At 40.0% G+C, this 18,300-nt stretch overlaps 1 protein-coding gene across 18 annotated transcripts in view; it reads left to right on the top strand.

The window, feature by feature from the left end:
• The window catches only part of YEATS2 (YEATS domain containing 2), a 110,285-nt gene that overhangs the window by 14,979 nt on the left and 77,006 nt on the right, over positions 1-18,300 (top strand). For all 18 annotated transcript variants that reach the window (XR_008501392.2, XM_054479991.2, XM_054479992.2 and 15 more), the window contains 6 exons: positions 1,006-1,124; positions 3,509-3,606; positions 4,362-4,454; positions 7,750-7,995; positions 10,271-10,383; positions 14,559-14,720. Coding sequence is in view for 17 of the 18 variants with exons in the window: in XM_054479991.2 (XP_054335966.1) it covers positions 1,025-1,124; positions 3,509-3,606; positions 4,362-4,454; positions 7,750-7,995; positions 10,271-10,383; positions 14,559-14,720 (812 nt within the window). In the remaining variant the exon portion in view is untranslated. The remainder of the gene's footprint in view (positions 1-1,005; positions 1,125-3,508; positions 3,607-4,361; positions 4,455-7,749; positions 7,996-10,270; positions 10,384-14,558; positions 14,721-18,300) is intronic.

The raw sequence follows: 18,300 nt of genomic DNA on the forward strand, positions 1-18,300 counted from the left end.
AATCAATAGATCCAGGCTGCGAAGAAAGGGAGCCACCAGCCTCAAGTAGTCATTGAGCCTTAGGATTGTGGCTAATACTAATACAAATTTTTTTTTTTTTTTTTTTTTTTTTTTTTGAGAGTTTCGCTCTTGTTGCCGAGGCTGGAGTGCAGTTGTGTGATCTTGGCTCACTGCAACCTCTGCCTCCTGGGTTCAAGCGATTCTTCTGCCTTCCATCCACCTCTGCTTCCCAAAGTGCTGGGATTACAGGCATGAGCGACCACGCCCAGCCCAGAATTTTAAATTTTTTTAAATTTTAATTTAAACAGCCACATAAGACTAGTGGCTAATGTACTGGGACAGTGAAGATCTGGAGGATTTATGGGATTTTTTTTTTAATGGGATTATTTTATTCAAAGACTTGTGTATGTGGGACTTGTTTACCGTATTGCAGACTTGTTAATTAGTTTAATATAAGTCTATAGATTGTGTTTATTGTAATAATGATCAGTAATAGTGATACCTGCTAAGTACCAGAGAAAGGATCTGTATAATCAATTACTTATTGAGCCTTTAACTATGTTGCTTATATTTTCTAATATGCTGAATGCTTAGTGCATTCTAAGACACTGTGTGGGCTAACCATGTTTTCATCAAAGTCTGGTTCCTTTTTTTTCCTTATGAGGGCTCTTCTGTGAAAGCCAGGCTCCTTTTGAAAAGTCTGAACAATGTGCTACTTTGTTCAAGGATTTTTCTCTTGAAAGGGAAACCCATGCTTGTTAACAGATGATTGTGATTTTTTTTTTTTTCGTGGAAACTTTTAAACTTAGGCTTTTGACCTTAAAAGAAATATGTATATGTGTGTATATACACATACACACAGACTTGCAAGTACCAGTATTATGTAATATTTATTTATTTTGTTTGTACACACACATTTGTAAGTACTGTTATGCAGTGTTACTTACTACAACCCAACTATTTAACTTAACAATTAAAAATTATTAATTTATCCTTGCTTCACAGTGAAGAACTGAATGTCATCATGTCTGGAATCAAGCGAACCGTCAAAGAAACCGACCCTGATTACGAGGATGTATCTGTGGCCCTTCCAAATAAGCGGCATAAAGCAATTGAGAATTCAGGTAGAAATCCTGCCTTAGGAAATTATTTCTTTATTGACATATGCCTCTGCTAGAAAACTTATAGGAACTAGAATGAAATGAATTTCCACTGTTGTGTATAATTTGAAGGGGTTTGTGAGAGAGATTAGCTAAGGGATCTCTTTAATAGTAATACACCATGTTTGCTGTAAAAAGTGGAAGAAGATCTGGCAGGAACATGATCAAGCAGACGGTGAAAGCGAGACAAACTGAGTTTTAGCGATCACTGTATGTTAGGTGTGATCATAAAGTCTATGATATGTATAAAGGTGTGCTATAATCGTGAGATGGTCATAGGTGGTACATGGATTAAGGTTTTTAATTTTAATAGGTAACATTTTAATGTGTATAGAAAAAAGAATGATCTCATCAAACTTGTAGTTTCATAGCTACAAGAATAAAGCTAAAATTATTTTTAAATGCTTAATTGTGTTAATTAAATGTGTCATATGGTTCTCAGATGTGGGTAGGTATCTTGAAGGCATATGAATGGTAGAAGATTAGGAAACATTGATCTAGTTCAACACCTGTACTTAGCTAATGGTAGGTAAATTAAGGTTCAGAGACATCAGATTACTTACCTAACATCGTATATGTAGTTGAAGAGCAAATCATCAACTGGGTGTCTATTGTTCCTCAGAATGTCTTAAGCAAGCTTAAAAAAATTGCTAAATTTACTTTTTTTTTTTTTTTTTGAAACGGAGTCTTGCTCTGTCCCCCAGGCTGGAGTGCAGTGGCGTGATCTCAGCTCACTGCGAGCTCTGCCTCCTGAGTTCACGCCATTCTCCTGCCTCAGCCTCCCAAGTAGCTGGGACTACAGGTGCCCGCCACCACGCCTGGCTAATATTTTGTATTTTTAGTAGAGACGGGGTTTCACTGTGTTAGCCGGGATGGTCTCGATCTCCTGACCTCGTGATCCGCCCGCCTCGGCCTCCCAAAGTGCTGGGATTACAGGTGTGAGGCACCGCACCTGGCAACACTAGATTTACATTATTAAAACAAATTATTACCGAACTTCATTAATGTTTATTTAAATAATCTACGTAAGTTAATAGTTTTAGCAGGGTAAAGAAGGCGTCAATCATAGCTCAGATGTTGCAGTTCCGCATAGGATCTGTAGAATGAAAGTGGTGAAGAAAATCCCTGTTTCTGTAAGAGCAGTGAAGTCCTCCATATCCCCAGAAGATCTGTATGAAGGAAAATTGTTAAATCCAATCCCAAATAATGAAAACATTTCATTGCAACTTTCCCTCCTCATTCAGCTCTAATTTTAGAGGAAATACCATTTCCTTTCAATAACAAGCCAAATAAATGTTAGAGTGTTATGTAACTTAATTCATTACCCAAGAGCTTCACGTGGCATAACTTTTTAAAATAATAACAAGAATAGGGAAAAGTGATTGTTTTAATAACATGGTAACTTCAGTTTAAATTGAATGTAAGTTCCAAAATACCCCCATTCAAGCAGGGGCAGTTTTTTGTCTGTTACTGAGTGACAATCTGCTATTCTTTTTCTTCGTGTCCATGCTCTACCTAATGCTAACCTTCCCCCCCCCCCAGAATTTTTCTCAAAGTAGATTTAGTGGGATGCTTCTCTTTGCATGTTACTCTGTTTTGTTTGTGTCTTTTTTTTTTTCGCTCTGTCACCCAGGCTGGAGTGCAGTGGCACGATCTCAGCTTACTGCCACCTCTGCCTCCCAAATTCAAGCGATTCTCCTGCCTCAGCCTCCCAAGTAGCTGGGATTACAGGTGCCCCCCCACTAAGCCCAGCTAATTTGTGTATTTTTGGTAAAGACGGGGTTTCACCATGTTGTCCAGGCTGGTCTCAAACTCCTGACCTCAGGTGATCCACCTATCTGGGCCTCCTAGAGTGCTGGGATTATGGGTGTGAGCCACCATGCCCGGCCCCTAGTATTGTATTTTATAGCTATTTCCCTCCCCGCAGGATCCAGTCCAGGACATACAGGGCATTTAGCTGTCATATCTCTTTAGTCTCTCTCAGTCTCCTCAACCCTTTCCTTGTCTTTCTTTCTTGTCTTTAATATTTAAATAGCATAGGCCAATAATTTTATAGAATGTCTTTCAGTTTGAGTTCGTCTAATCTTTCCTTGTGAGTAGATTCAGCATTTTTGACAGGAATACCATAGAATGGTGTCTTTTTTAGGGCATGGTACTAGAAAGTACACGAGATCACTTTACACCAATATTAGTGATTTCAGTTTTTAATCACTTGTTTAAGGTGATGTCCACTAGGTTTCTCCACTTTGGAGTTACTATTTCTTGGATTTCTTTTGTTGCTTGCTGACTTAAATAAAGACAGTCACTGATTAATTAGACCTTGGATGTATTTTATGTTCTTTGTACAGCTCGAGATGCTGCTGTGCAGAAGATTGAGACTATTATCAAAGAACAGTTTGCTCTTGAAATGAAGAATAAGGAACATGAAATTGAAGTCATTGACCAGGTATAATGATGATAAATTGAAATAAACACCAAAGCTGTTGAAAAAAATGTATACATGGTTGAAAAATAATCTATTGAGATGGAGTCACAGTTAGCTTTATCCTCCTCTTTGCTTTTTTTTTTTTTTTTTAAATAGCTTTCTTGTTTTGGGGAGAGAAAAATGGTATTTTTTAAATAATGCAATTGCAGAAAGGATTGAAAAAATATTACCTGGAATTCCATTCAAAAAGATAATCTTCTGATAGCACAGCAGGGTGACTACAGTCAGCAATAACTTATTGTACATTTAAAAATAATTAAAAGAGTAAAATTGGATTGTTTGTAACATAAAGAAAGGATAAATGCTTGAGGTAATGAGTATCCCATTTACCCTGATGTGATTATTATGCATTGTATGCCTCTATCAAAATATCTTACGTATCCCATAAACATGCACACACTGTACCCACAACAGTTAAAAATAAAAAGTGTTTTTAAAAAAGATAATCCCTCTTTGCTCTTGTGTTCAGTGTCTTTGTGGATTTTTCTCAGTGAATATACACATAAATGTACATATTCATTGCAACACTTTTGTCTTTCTCGTAAATCTTTGCGAATCTGATGGGTGGAAAAGGTCACTTTTATTTGTTTTTCTTTTGATTGTTAGAGAAGTTGAGCTTTTTTTTCAGTCATTCACGTTTCTTATTTTGTGAATTGTTTGTACATCTCTTTTATAATTGCCATTTTTTAAAGTAATGAGTTAACATTTGTTTTTAGCGACTGATTGAAGCAAGAAGGATGATGGATAAACTGCGTGCCTGCATTGTAGCAAACTACTATGCTTCTGCAGGTCTTCTAAAAGTTTCTGAGGTAAGCATTCCTCATACTCAGTCATTTTCCAGCCACTCATATTTGTTGTCTGAGGGGAAATTATGTCAATATGGAATCCCTTGCATCTGAAACATTTCTTTTTGTTTGTTTGTTTTTTGTTTTTTTTTTGAGACGGAGTCTCGCTGTGTCACCCAAGCTGGAGTACAGTGGCACTTGGCTCACTGCAACCTCTGCCTCCTGAGTTCAGGTGATTTTCCTGCCTCAGCCTCCTGAGTAGCTGGGATTACAGGCGTGTGCCACCATGCCCAGCTCATTTTTGTATTTTTAGTAGAGACGAGGTTTCGCCATTTTGACCAGTCTGTTCTCGAACTCCTGACCTCAGGTGATCCACCCACCTTGGCCTCCCAAAGTGCTGGGATTACAAGCATGAGCCACCGTGCCTGGCCTGAAACACTTCTTACATTGACCTTCAGAATCCAAGAAGCCTAGCCTACTTCCTGGGAATATACATAGACTATACATAGACTTATCAGTCATTGTGTTCAACCATAGTCCTTCAGTTGTGACTTTCCGCATTGTCAATAATCCTAAGTAATATTTTTTCCTTTTTTTTTTTGTTTGTTTTTTTGAGACGGAGTTTCGCTCTTGTTGCCCAGGCTAGAGTGCAATGGCGTGATCTCGGCTCACCGCAACCTCTGCCTCCCAGGTTCAAGTGATTCTCCTGACTCAGCCTCCCAAGTAGCTGGGATTACAGGCATGCGCCACCACGCCTGGCTAATTTTTTTGTACTTTACTGGAGACAGGGTTTCTCCATGTTGGTCAGGCTGGTCTTGAACTCCCAACTTCACGTGATCCGCCTGCCTTGGCCTTCCAAAGTGCTGGGATTACAGGCGTGAGCCACCGGGCCCGGCCTTTCATTTTTACGTAATTCTTTTACTCCTAATTGTTAGCATTATGCTAGACTTTGCAGATACAAAGATGATTGAGACCTCATTGAACTGGCGCTAATGCCTCACTTGATTATGGCCCACTTTGGAGTAATTTATAAATTGATTGAGTTTTCTTTGACCTTTTAGTCTAGTGAATGGCAATGCCAATTTTTAGTTTCAGATTTACCCTGTTTAATGAGCCCTGAGTTCTCCTACTTTTTCTTTTCTTTCTTTGTTTTTTTAAAGAGACATGGTATGTGGCCAGGCTGGAGTGCAGTGGCTGTTCGCAAGCACGATCATAGCTTCACTGTAGCCTCCAACTCCTGGGCTCAAGCAGTCCCCCTGCCTCATCCTCCTGAGTAGCTAGGACTGCCGCTTTGTTTCTCTAGTTTTTTAAGATTTAAAATGGTCCTCCTGTCTTTTTCCCTCCATGATCTTGACTTTTCGAAGAAGCCAGGCCATTTACGAATAGCTCAGATTTTGGATTTATGTTTTCTTTGGATTACTTTTTCATCCTCTCTATTTTCTTGTAAACTGGAAGTCAAGTCTAAAGGCTTGGTTATTATATATATTATATATAGATTTGGGTTAAATATTTCTGGCAAGAATACTTCATAGTGATGCTGTGTATTTGATGTTCTAGCATATCAGCAGGCACCTAGTTCCAGGTTGTCCTGCTGGTGATACTAAGTTTGACCACTTGGTTAATGTGATCACCACTAGATTATTCCAATTATAAAGGAATGTTTTTTCCCAATTTAGTTTTTGACATGTAAATGAAAAATATCTGCTCTTTTATCCTAGTAATCTGTCTAAATTCAGGCATAGGGGTTAGGATTGACCTGAAATAGGAGTATTTCTTCCTATTTGATATTTTGATAGTTTCAGCATAATTTTCGTTTGTTTTTTTCTCTTTTTACTTTCTTTTTCCTAAGTGTTTTCAGCTGGAATTAGTCTCAGCTGAATCACCTCTGGAGCAGTGCTGGCTCACTGGGAACCAGGGAAGGGCTGGAGGGTAACAGTAAATGGTGCTTGTCATGTTTAGGCCTTCATGTTACCCTTCGTGCTCTAGAGACACCTGGTATTGGTGCTGTTCCTGATGCTGTCTTATAGAAACTAGAGCATTGTTTGAGTTGAATTTTAAACGGTAGACAGGTGCTTCTTTTAGTGTGGCACAGTTTCCCTGATGCATGTTAGAATCGTATTCATTTTCCTAGGGCTACCATAACAAATTACCTACCATAAGGTTCGTGATGTATAAGGACGGGTTTATTATCTCACTATTCTGAAGTCTAGAAGTCCAAAATCAAGGTGTCAACAGGGCAGTGCTCCCTCCGAAGGCTCCGGGGAAGAATCTTTCCTTGCCTCTTCCTAGCTTCTCGAGGTTGCTGCCAATCCTTAGTATTTCCCAGCTGTGATTTCTGCCTCTGTCATGATGTGGCTGTTTTCCCTGTGTGTGTGTCTTCTCTGTATGTCTCTGTCCATGTTTCCCTCTTCTTATAAGCGAGGAGGACTTCATTGACTTCACCTTAACTTGATTACATGAGCAATGATTCTATCTTTGAATTGTTAGCAGTTCTGATCTGTGCTATTTGATAGTCTGGAAATATGCTGATTTTATCCTCTTATGTTTTGATTAGGATTTATTCAAGGATATTTAGGTATGCTTTTGTCTCGTGATCAACCATTTAATTATTTTTAGTTTTCAGTGGCAAAACATTTATAGCTCTGAAAAACCTTTATTATTGAAATTCAAGAACTTTGTTGCTTTGAAACACTAGCTTCTACCTCCTTTTTTCTCTCTAGAACCATTAGTTTAATAACACAGTTTTTAAAAGCTAGGCTTCCTAGGAACATAACTACAGTGTTATCACATAATAACAGAATACACTGTATTTTGTATGCAAGTAACTAAGACACAGAAAAATTCCACAGGTGTCTGTACTGAACTGAAGGCAAACTTTATCATTCAAAAATATTCTCTATTACATTTTACTCCTCTGTGGGGACCATTTTATATATACAGCTTTTTATTTTTATTTTTATATTTCTTTCGGGGATATTTTATTTAGAGCAGTTGATATGTTTGTGTAAAGCAATGTGAGACTTTTAAAGTCAGATTTTATTTTCTGTGTTAACATGTATTATTTCTCATTTACCTCCGGAAGACCCTACATCTCTAGCTGTTAGTGTTAGAAACTTTACATAATTATTCATCATTCTAGTTTTTGTTTTGTTGGTTCAGGCTGTGCTAAGGGGTTGGGATATCATTTTATGGATGTGGGGAGATTTTGAAAGATTTTAAGCATGATCCTGTAATAGATAAGGTTTTGGAGAGATCAGATTTTTGCCTGCTTTTGATGGATTTGATTAAAAATTTATTTGCTTGCTTTCATTTTTTGTAGGGATCAAAGACATGTGATACAATGGTTTTTAATCATCCTGCTATCAAGAAATTTTTGGAATCACCATCTAGATCATCATCTCCTGCCAATCAGAGAGCAGAAACACCATCAGCCAATCATTCAGAAAGTGATTCTTTATCTCAGCACAATGACTTCTTATCTGACAAAGATAATAACAGCAATATGGATATAGAGGAAAGATTCTCAAACAACATGGAGCAGAGACCAAGCCGAAATACTGGAAGGGTATATAGATGGGTGGATGTGGGAGAGAGCCACAGGACAAGGGAACTAGTATTTACTAAAGTATGTGCTTGTTATCTCACTGAACTGTCACAGGAATCTTAGGAAATAGGTTTGTTTTCCTTTTATAATGGGGAAACCAAATTTTTTTTTTTTTTTTTTTTGAGACGAGTTTCGCTCTCTTGCCCAGGCTGGAGTGCAGTGGCATGATCTCGGCTCACTGCAACCTCTGCCTCCCGGGTTCATGCCATTCTCCTGCTTCAGCCTCCTGAGTAGCTGGGACCACAGGCGCGTGCCACCACGCCCAGCTAATTTTTTTGTATTTTTAGTAGAGACGGGGTTTCACCGTGTTAGCCAGGATGGTCTCGATCTCCTGACCTCATGATCTTCCTGCCTCGGCCTCCCAAAGTGCTGGGATTACAGGCATGAGCCACTGTGCCCGGCAGGAAACCAAATCTTGATGTGGTTTTACTTGCCCAAAAGTGTCAGAACTGCGAATTAAACCTGAGTGTTTCTTTTTTTTTCTGAGACGGAGTCTCGCTTTAAAACCCAGGCTGGAGTGCAGTGGCACAATCTCGGCTCACTGCCACCTCTGCCTCCCAGGTTCAAGCTGTTTTCCTGTCTCAACCTCCCAAGTAGCTGGGATTAGAGGCATGTGCTACCACGCCTGGCTAATTTTTTGTATTTTTAGTAGAAACGGGGTTTCACCATGTTGGCCAGACTGGTCTCGAACTCCTGACCTCGTGATCCGCCTGCCTCGGCCTCCCAAAGTGCTGGGATTACAGGCGTGAGCCACCACGCCCGACTTAAACCTGAGTGTTTCTGATTTTACAGCCTGGAGATTCTGCACAGCACAGCTCCTGGATGCTGTTTATGTAGGTGTGAAGGAAACCTTCCAACTTGGCAGTTCTGTGGTCTTGCTCAAGGTCTTTCCACTCTGTCATGTTTATTCTCTCGAAAGCAGCCGCTCTTCAACGGTTTCCTCTGTGAGACTTTATATTCCAAGACGCTTTAGTACTTTAGTAGATGGAGGAAATTTGACAAATAAACAGAATTGAAAAACATTGCTCTTTGATCCTGCCAGTTTGTAATTTGAGCTCCCTTCTCAAGCTACTGTGAACTTCTTGAAAAATATGGCTATAGAGTCGTCATTGGATTAGAGCAGCGATTTTTCTCAGCCAGGTGTTCTGTGATACAGAAAATTTCCAAGTTACTTTCCACATACTTAGACGTCAAGGGTTTGATTTATTTTTGATAAAAATAAGTTTATATTTATTTTTCAGATTATAAATTCATATGTGTTCATTGTGTGAGAATTGTTAAATACAGAAAAGTAAAAAAGAATAGAAAAGTTCATTTGTGAGGCTGCCACCCCCAAAATCAGAACTCTTCACTGTTTGGATTTACCTTACCTTTCCAATATTATTCCTGAGCAAATATTACATGTGTTTTTCTTTTTTTTAGTTAAAAAGAATTTAGGAGGCTGGGCGCGGTGGCTCACGCCTGTAATCCCAGCACTTTGGGAGGCCAAGTGGGGGATCACCTGAGGTCAGGAGTTCGAGACCAGCTTGACTAACATGGTGAAACTCCGTTTCTACTAAAAATACAAAAATTACCCAGGCTCAGTGGCGGGTACCTGTAATCCCACCTACTCGAGAGGCTGAGGCAGGAGAATCGCTTGAACCCAGGAGGCGGAGGTTGCAATGAGCCGAGATCGCGCCATTGCATTCCAACCTGGTTGACAGAGCGAGACTCTTGTCTCAAAAAAAAAAAAAAAAAAGAATTTAGGGCATAATGGTCATAGAAACTTAACATGTTTTATACAATACATGGTCATTTCTATATGTTTTTATATAGCAAACATTTAGCATTTACTATGTACCAGGCACTTATTTCTCATTGAACAGGTTTGAATACTACAAAAGGTTAAAAAGAGGGTAAATTCCATTGACCCCTTTCTCTCTTTCTATTCCCATTCCCAGAAGTAACCATTGTAATAGTTTTTTGTGTATCCTTCCAAATCCTATTTGGATATCCAAAGCAGATGTATATGACTATTAAAAACACACCGGGAGTTACAATATATAAACTTTGTATAAATTAAGGCAGCATTTATAGTAATTTTTTTAATGCTTTGAGAGGTGCTATGAAGCCAGAAAATTTTGTAATTTTTTAAAAAAATTTAGTTATTCCATTTATACTTTTTACGATTTTGTGGTTTCTGTCCTATTTAAAATTGTTCAAAATGAGAATGGATGTTGATTATGATTTTTTTCAGGATGCTTCTAGTGTTACTGGCTCCCATAAAACAGAACAGCGGAATGCTGATCTCACAGATGAGACTTCACGACTTTTTGTAAAGAAAACAATAGTAGTGGGCAATGTGTCCAAGTGAGTATCCAGTTGAATTTATTTTTATTTGTCCATTTATGTTAATATTTTGGCATTAATACTCTTATTATAGTATTACAGTAGGAAGCAGCCTCAGGGATTCTTTTTCCCAAGCCCTTAGTTATTTAAAAAGTAAACCACAGTCTAGAGACTTTATTAGGGTAATTTTGCTCCTTAGTGAGCAAAGTCAGAATTTGAATCTAGGTCTCCTGTTTTTCTTTTCCTTTTTTTGAGACAGAGTTTCGCTCTTGTTGTCCAGACCGGAGTGCAATGGCATGATCTTGGCTCACCGCAACCTCCCCCTCCCAGTTTCAAGCGATTCTCCACCCTTAGCCTCCCGAGTAGCTGGGATTACAGGCATATGCCACCACGCCTGGCTAATTTTGTATTTTTAGTAGAGACGGGGTTTCTCCATGTTGGTCAGGCTGGTCTCGAACTCCCGACCTCAGGTGATCCATCCGCCTTGGCCTCTCAAAGTGCTGGAATTACAGGTGTGAGCCACCGTGCCTGGCCTTTTTTTTTTTAAATCACTTTATTATTCTTTTTATACAAATAGCCACAGGGTCAGGGGACCTAGGTCTCCTATTTTTCATTTGGATATTATTTTCTCTGTACTGCCTCTATACTGTGCCATTCTGCCTTGCCTTGCACAATATCCACAAAGGATAAATAAGGGGGGAAGATGTTTGTTCCAAACTATTGCTAGAGAAGAGGCAGTATAATAACCCCTTCATTTGCTTGTGTAGTTTGTAGAATATGCTAATTGTTAGGTATTTGAAAGCCAGTAGAGAATGGTAAATCCTCAGATACTGTCCTCAGCTCGAATGTTCAAATCTTCATTTTGTCTCTCCATTTACATTCCTGCATTTGCCATTGTATTAGTCTGTTTTCACACTGCTAATAAAGACATACCTGAGACTGGATAATTTATAAAGGAAAGAGGTTTGATTGACTCATAGTGCCACATGGCTAGGGAGGCCTCACAATCACGGCGGAAGGCAAGGGAGAAGCAAAGCCATGTCTTAAGTGGAGGCAGGCAAGAGAGCTTGTGTAGGAGAACTACCCCTTATAAAACCATCAGATCTTGTGAGACTTACTTATTATCACGAGAACAGCATGGGAAAGACTCGCCCCCATGATTCAATTACCTCCCACTGGGTCCCTTCCAGGACGTGTGGGAATTCTGCAAGCTACAATTGAAGATGAGATTTGGGTAGGGATACAGCCAAACCAAATCGGCCATTTACTTGTGATTGGCACGTCCAAAGCTGAAACCAGATTCTTCTCCCTGGAAAACCTATTTCCTGTTCTTTTGTTTTGTTTTGAAATGGGAGGATGTAAGTGTGATGGGTTCCTTTGACTTTTTGTTGTTCTTCAAAATCTTACTTCAGGTCTTTTTTTGGGACTCTAAGGCAAACCAGAGAAGTTTGTATCTAACAAGTCATTGGGACATGAGAATAAAGTAGATAAGTCTTTTCGGTCACCCATTTATGTTAATATTTGGGCGTAATACTCTTATTATCCTGCTGTTACAGTAGGAAGAGGCCTCAGGGAATGTTTTTCCAAGCTCTTTGTTGCTTCAAAAGTGAACCAACGTCCAGAGATTGGAGTCTCTGCGTTAGTGTGTCTGTCAGTCTTTCCCTGAGAATAAAATAGGGCTTGGTAAAAATTTCTAAGACATGAGCTCTTACACAAATATATTTCACCAATTGTGTCAATGTGTGTAAGTTTGGAAGAACTTTTGACTACTCTGAACCAGTTCTGTCTTTAGGGGCCTTAGCGAATTCCTAAAAATGTTGATTTGGTTGCCCAAACTGAAATGTTTTTAGTTCGTAACAAAAGGTTGCTGAGCAGATCTTAAAGGCAGAATTCCTCCAAGCTCCAGAGCCACGTACTTGAACAGTATGATCTCAGGCTGTCTTGGAGCAGCTTCATCATTTTTGCCAAGTGTCTAGGGGTAGATTAGGATGTTATAAATCCTCTAAAAACATAAAAATGTTAAGTAAATATTTGGCCCAGATGTAAATAGGTGGAAGGGATTAAATTAATTTGATGGAGGAAAATTGATTACAGTGGCTAGGATTCTAACTGGTAGCGTTTAAAACTAATTTTCTCATGAAGTTTTATTTGCTGATCCCCTCCCTCATTAGGCGTATTCCCTCTATGCTTTCTCTTTGTGATTTTTATCAAATTATATGGCCATTTTCTATTTTCATATATTTTTCTCAAATCAGACTAGAATCTCTTTAGGGTAGAAACTATGTCTTGTCTGGTTTTCTTTTGTTTTGTTTTTTTGAGACGGAGTTTCACTCTTGTTGCCCAGGTTGGAGTACAGTGGCGCAATCTCAGCTCACTTTACCCTTCACCTCCAGGGTTCAAGCAATTCTCCTGCCTCAGCCTCCCAAGTAGTTGGGATTACAGGCATGCACCGCCACACCTGGATAATTTTGTATTCTTAGTAGAGATGGGGTTTCACTATGTTGATCAGGCTGGTCTTGAACTCATGAACTTGGGTGATCTACCCGCCTTGGCCTTCAAAAGTGCTGAGATTACAGGCATGAGCCACCACGCCTGGCCTTGTCTGGCTTTGTACCTTAACAGTATATATTTAGTAAGTATTTGATTGATGAATACATTGATATATGTATGAAAGGAAAAAATAAACATAACATACACAAACCTGGCGAAATTAATTTTAAAAATTACTCAAAAAGAGAAGGCACAAATAATATTAGAAATACAAAAGAAGATGTAACTACAGATGCTGTACTATTAAAGAGATAAGAAACTATTAACTTCTTTATGCCAATACATTTAAAAATTCAGATGAAATGATTGTTTAGCCCCAATTTTCTTGTGGCCTAGTGGGTCTGCCTGAACTTCCAGGCCTGGCTTTTTCTGGGCCGACCTGTCTTGTAAAGTTGTCATCTCTCCCCAAATTGATCTATAGGTATTCCTGTTAAAATCCCAACAGGGTTCATGACTTTCATAGGCTGGAAGAGTAAAGGGCCAAGATTGGTCAAGAACACTCCTCAAGAGCTAGGCTGGGCAACTTGGCCCCCTCATATCACTAAGGATTAGCACTAGGCATAGATGAGCATATAGAAGGCCTGACCATATTTTCTACATGAATCTACATGAAGGGGGCCTCATACTGAAATAAAGACAGGACCCATAAAGGGGAGCGCTAAAGATGCTAATTTTACCATGATCAGAGGGCTTAAGGGAAATGGCACGTTTTGGCTTTCAGAGGGCAGGAAACTAGGTGCAGTCTTCTTGGCAACCATGAGAGTCACCGGAAAGGTGCAAAGCTCTAGCACCCTGAAACCTGAATGAAATCAACCCGAAGACTAGAGGTTCCCTAACCTAGGAATAAAAATATGTCAGCTTATTTCCACCTTACGTCTTTATCTGGCAGGAAAAACAAGTTTGCCTTTTTTTTTTAAATTGCACACCGAATAAGTAGAACAACACAAACTTTTAACAGAACGTCCCTTAAACCAAATTCATGTTTTATTTATTTTATTATTTTGTTTTAGTTCATTAATTTTATTTTAATTTTTTGAGGTAGGGTCTTGCTCTGTCACCTAGACTGAAGTGCAGTGATGTGATTGTAGCTCACTGCAGCCTCGAACTCCTGGGCTCAGGCAGTCCTCCCACCTCATCAGCCTCCCAGCAAGCTGGGACTACAGGTGTGGGCCACCATGTCCAGCTGAGTTTAAAATTTTAGGTGGGAGGATTGTAGTTGTAGTTCACTCTTTGAGATTACTGTCTCACTGAGCAGGCATTGTCTTCTTCTATCCAATTGTTACCACACTAATTATGTTAGCTGATTTTGCTCCCCTCTGGAAATAGCTAAACATGGTGATGGGGTCTTGCTACGTTGCCCAGGCTGATCTCTAACTCCTGACCTCAAGCAGTCCTCCCATTTCAGCCTCCTGAAGTGCTGGCATTACAGTGTGAGCCAGCCACTGCATCCAGCCCCAACTATGTTTTAGAAAGAAAGAAAAACAAAATGGTTAACTTGCAAAGACTCATTTTGCTTGTTTAGGTGATGTAGTTGTTAAATATTGCAGGAATTTTAACCTTGTTTTTAAGTTTAAGTAGGACTTAATTATTTTGTTAGGTTTTTGAAGGACAAAAAGAATTCAGATTTCTTTTTTCTTCTTCTCTAGGTATATACCTCCGGATAAGAGGGAAGAAAATGACCAGTCAACTCATAAGTGGATGGTATATGTCCGAGGGTCCCGTAGAGAACCCAGCATTAATCATTTTGTCAAGAAGGTTTGGTTCTTCCTTCATCCCAGCTATAAACCAAATGACCTTGTGGAAGTTAGGTAAGCATGCTTGAGGTATTTAACCTAAATTGAAATACAGACTTATTTTTGAAGTGGAAGAAAAGTGATTTAACTTCAAAACATTTCCTGGAAATGCAATAGTAATTGAGAATTGGCTCTTAGTCAAAATGTAGTTGGAGGCCGGGTGGGGTGGCTCACGCCTATAATCCCAGCACTTTGGGAGGCCAAGGCGGGTGGATCATGAGGTCAGGAGATTGAGACCATCCTGGCTAACACGGTGAAACCCGGTCTCCACTAAAAATACAAAAAATTAGCTGGGCGTGGTGGCAGGCGCCTGTAGTCTCAGCCACTAGGGAGGCTGAGGCAGGAGAATGGCGTGAACCTGGGAGGCGGAGCTTGCAGTGAGCCGAGATCGCGCCACTGCACTCTGGCCTGGGCGACAGAGCGAGACTCTGTCTCAAAAAAAAAAAAAAAATGTAGTTCACTCTCTCAGATTACTGTCTGACTGAGCAGGCATTGTCTTCTATCCAATTGTTACCACACTAATTATATTAACTGGTTTTGCTCCCCTCTGGAAACAGCTAAACTTGTTTATATAGATATAGATGCATGTGAAAATGTTACTTCTTTTTATGAATATCAGAATGTAACAGAATTAAATATAGTATTCTAACGTGGTAGACTAATTAATGTTGAAAGTTTCCCATCCATGATCTCGCTCTCTTAGAAGCAACTCCCAATCATATTTGTTCTGTACATATTTAAATATAGTATAGTTGTTTCTTGTGATTATTTCACCAAGATGGAATGATTATATATATTGTTGTGAAATTTGCTTGTATCATTTAGGTGTGTTCTTTACATTTTTTTTTTTGAGACGGAGTTTCACTCTTGTCATACAGGCTAGAGTGCAATGGTGCGCTCTTGGCTCACTGCAACCTCCGCTTCAGGTTCAAGCGATTCTTCTGCCTCAGCCTCACGAGTAGCTGGGATTACAGGTGCCCGCCACCATGCCCGGCTAATTTTTTTGTATTTTTAGTAGAGACGGGGTTTCACCGTGTTGGCCAGGCTGGTCTCGAACTCCTGACCTCAGGTGATCTGCCCGCCTTGGCCACCCAAAGTGCTGGGATTACAGGTAGGTGTGAGTTACCATGCCCGGCCTTATTCTTTACATCTTTATATGATGTTACACATATACATATTAATTGTGTGTTTTTTTGTTTGTTTGTTTGGTTTGTGTTTGTTTGTTTGTTTGTTTTTTTTGGGAGACACAGCTTGTTGTCCATGCTGGAGTGCAGTGGCATGATCTTGGCTCACTGCAACCTCCACCCTCCAGGTTCAAGCAGTTCTCATGCTTCAGCCTCCCAAGTAGCTGTGATTACAGGTGCACACCACCATGCCCAGCTAATTTTTGTATACTTTGTAGAGACGGGGTTTTGACGTGTTGGCCAGGCTGGTCTTGAACTCGTGAGCTCAAGCACCCTGCCCGCCTTGGCCTCCCAAAGTGCTGAGATTATAGGCATGAGCCACCGTGCCTGGCCCATATTGATTGTATAAATGCACTGTGGAAGTGGTTGTTGGTTATTATCAGTGAAATCTCTATTCTGTGCTCTGTTCAGAGCCTTTCTTCACCCCTGACACTTAAACAAAACATGGCTGCCTCCTGAGAACTCTGCTTCTTGTTTAACCCTTTCAAGCGATTGTGGCTGTTTTTTTTTTCTGCCACACACCACTGGGCCTGAGGGTGGGGTGGATGTCTTCCTTGATCACATTTATGGCTTCCAGACCACCTTTCCCTGCCAAGGGTGACTGGAGAAATTAGTAGATAATTGCAACAGAGGACGAGCAGCAGCCTCAAAGGAGTTGAGGCTTTTTGGAAAAGGGGGAAAGTTTCAACACCTGTTTTACTGATTTTTCTCTCTACCATAACTCTTGCTGTCATTCTTAAGGACTTTGCATACATACAGACAATTCATCCAAAACCCTGGTCTCTTGGTTCTTTGATTTCTTCACTTTGATGCTTAGGTTATTGTAGTGATATATCATAGACTCCAAGCTGAGTAAGGAGAGAAGATACATATATAAGAGCAGTGATGGCTGGTGAAAAGTTTCGTGGGCAAGAAATAGAAGTCTCCGTGAAGTCAAAGAATAGTTGGATTGGGGTGAAACTAGAAAGATAAGGGTAGGTGGTCAGAAAGTGGAATAGGCTGGGCGCGGTGGTTCAGGCCTGTAATTCCAGTACTTTGGGAGGCTGAGGCGGGCGGATCACGAGGTCAGGAGATCGAGACCATCCTGGCCAACATGGTGAAACCCGTCTCTACTAAAAATACAAAAATTAGCTGGGCATGGTGGCTGGTGCCTGTAATCCCAGCTACTCAGGATGCTGAGGCAGGAGAATCGCTTGAACCAGGGAGTCAAAGGTTGCAGTGAGCCAAGATCGTGCCACTGCACTCCAGCCTGGAGGCAGAACGAGAGTCTGTCTCAAAAAAAAAAAAAAAAAAAAGTGGAATATTTGGAAATAAGATTTTTGTAGATAGGTACAGTATGTTTTTCTTCTTATGTATTAATTATATTTTTATTGATGATAGAAATGTAATATACCCAAAAGGATGGGATTAAAAACTAATTACATAAAATACTTAAAAATGCAACACAAGTGCCTGTTTTATTTCTCTGTTCTCATACCATAAATGAGAATTTGTAAAACACATTATTTCTTTTAAATTGCAAAGACTATAACCCTGCAGTAATTTATGAGATTTATTTGCTAAGAAGTCTTTATTAATCTGCGGGCAGAGGTATGGCAAGTCACTTATCAAGATGTATTGTAACAGTGAGAAAATCCAAAGAAAGAATTGTGCTGCAGCTCCTTATCCAGTTTCTCTTTCATCCTGGACATCTGGAGTGTTTTCTGCTAATAGTGAATGAACTTTGTTTCATTACGTGTATGAGGTTTGACATCATCGAAATAGCCTGTGTCTTGTTTTCAGCCTGATCTGTGCCACTCTGACAGTGTTGCAAAGATTGTCTGCTGAGCCACGCCTGAGCAGTTAGCTGTTCACAGCCTGGTGGCACACACCTTTACCACATACCTTTTCCCACAGCAAACCAAACTTTATTAACAACGTTAGGATTCGTAAATAGTATTTTAAAAGAGATATCGCTTACGTGCTTCTGGTTTTTAAAACTCCTGGAGAAATCATATGCTGTGATCGACCATAGCTCTGTGTTTTTTTTAATAGCAGGTAATGTATATAAGTCTATTACTGCCCTTACTCATTTACATGTATGTCTCACCAGATTTAGAACTTCTCGATGTTTAGGACCTTATCTTGTCTTAATACCCCAGGGTCGGCCTGGCACGGTGGCTCATGCCTGTAATCCCAGCACTTTGGGAGGCTGAGGCAGGTGGATCACGAGGTCAGGAGTTCGAGACCAGCCTTGCCAACATGGTGAAACCTTGTCTCTACCAAAACTACAAAAAAAAATTAGCCAGGCCTGGTGGCGTGTGCCTGTAGTCCCAGCTACTCGAGAGGCCGAGGCAGGAGAGTTGCTTGAACCCGGGAGGTGCAGGTTGCAGTGAGCCAAGATCATGCCACTGCACTCCAGCCTAGGTGAC

This window comes from Pongo pygmaeus, chromosome 2 (assembly GCF_028885625.2).
Source record: "Pongo pygmaeus isolate AG05252 chromosome 2, NHGRI_mPonPyg2-v2.0_pri, whole genome shotgun sequence".
NCBI classification, from domain to species: domain Eukaryota; kingdom Metazoa; phylum Chordata; class Mammalia; order Primates; family Hominidae; genus Pongo; species Pongo pygmaeus.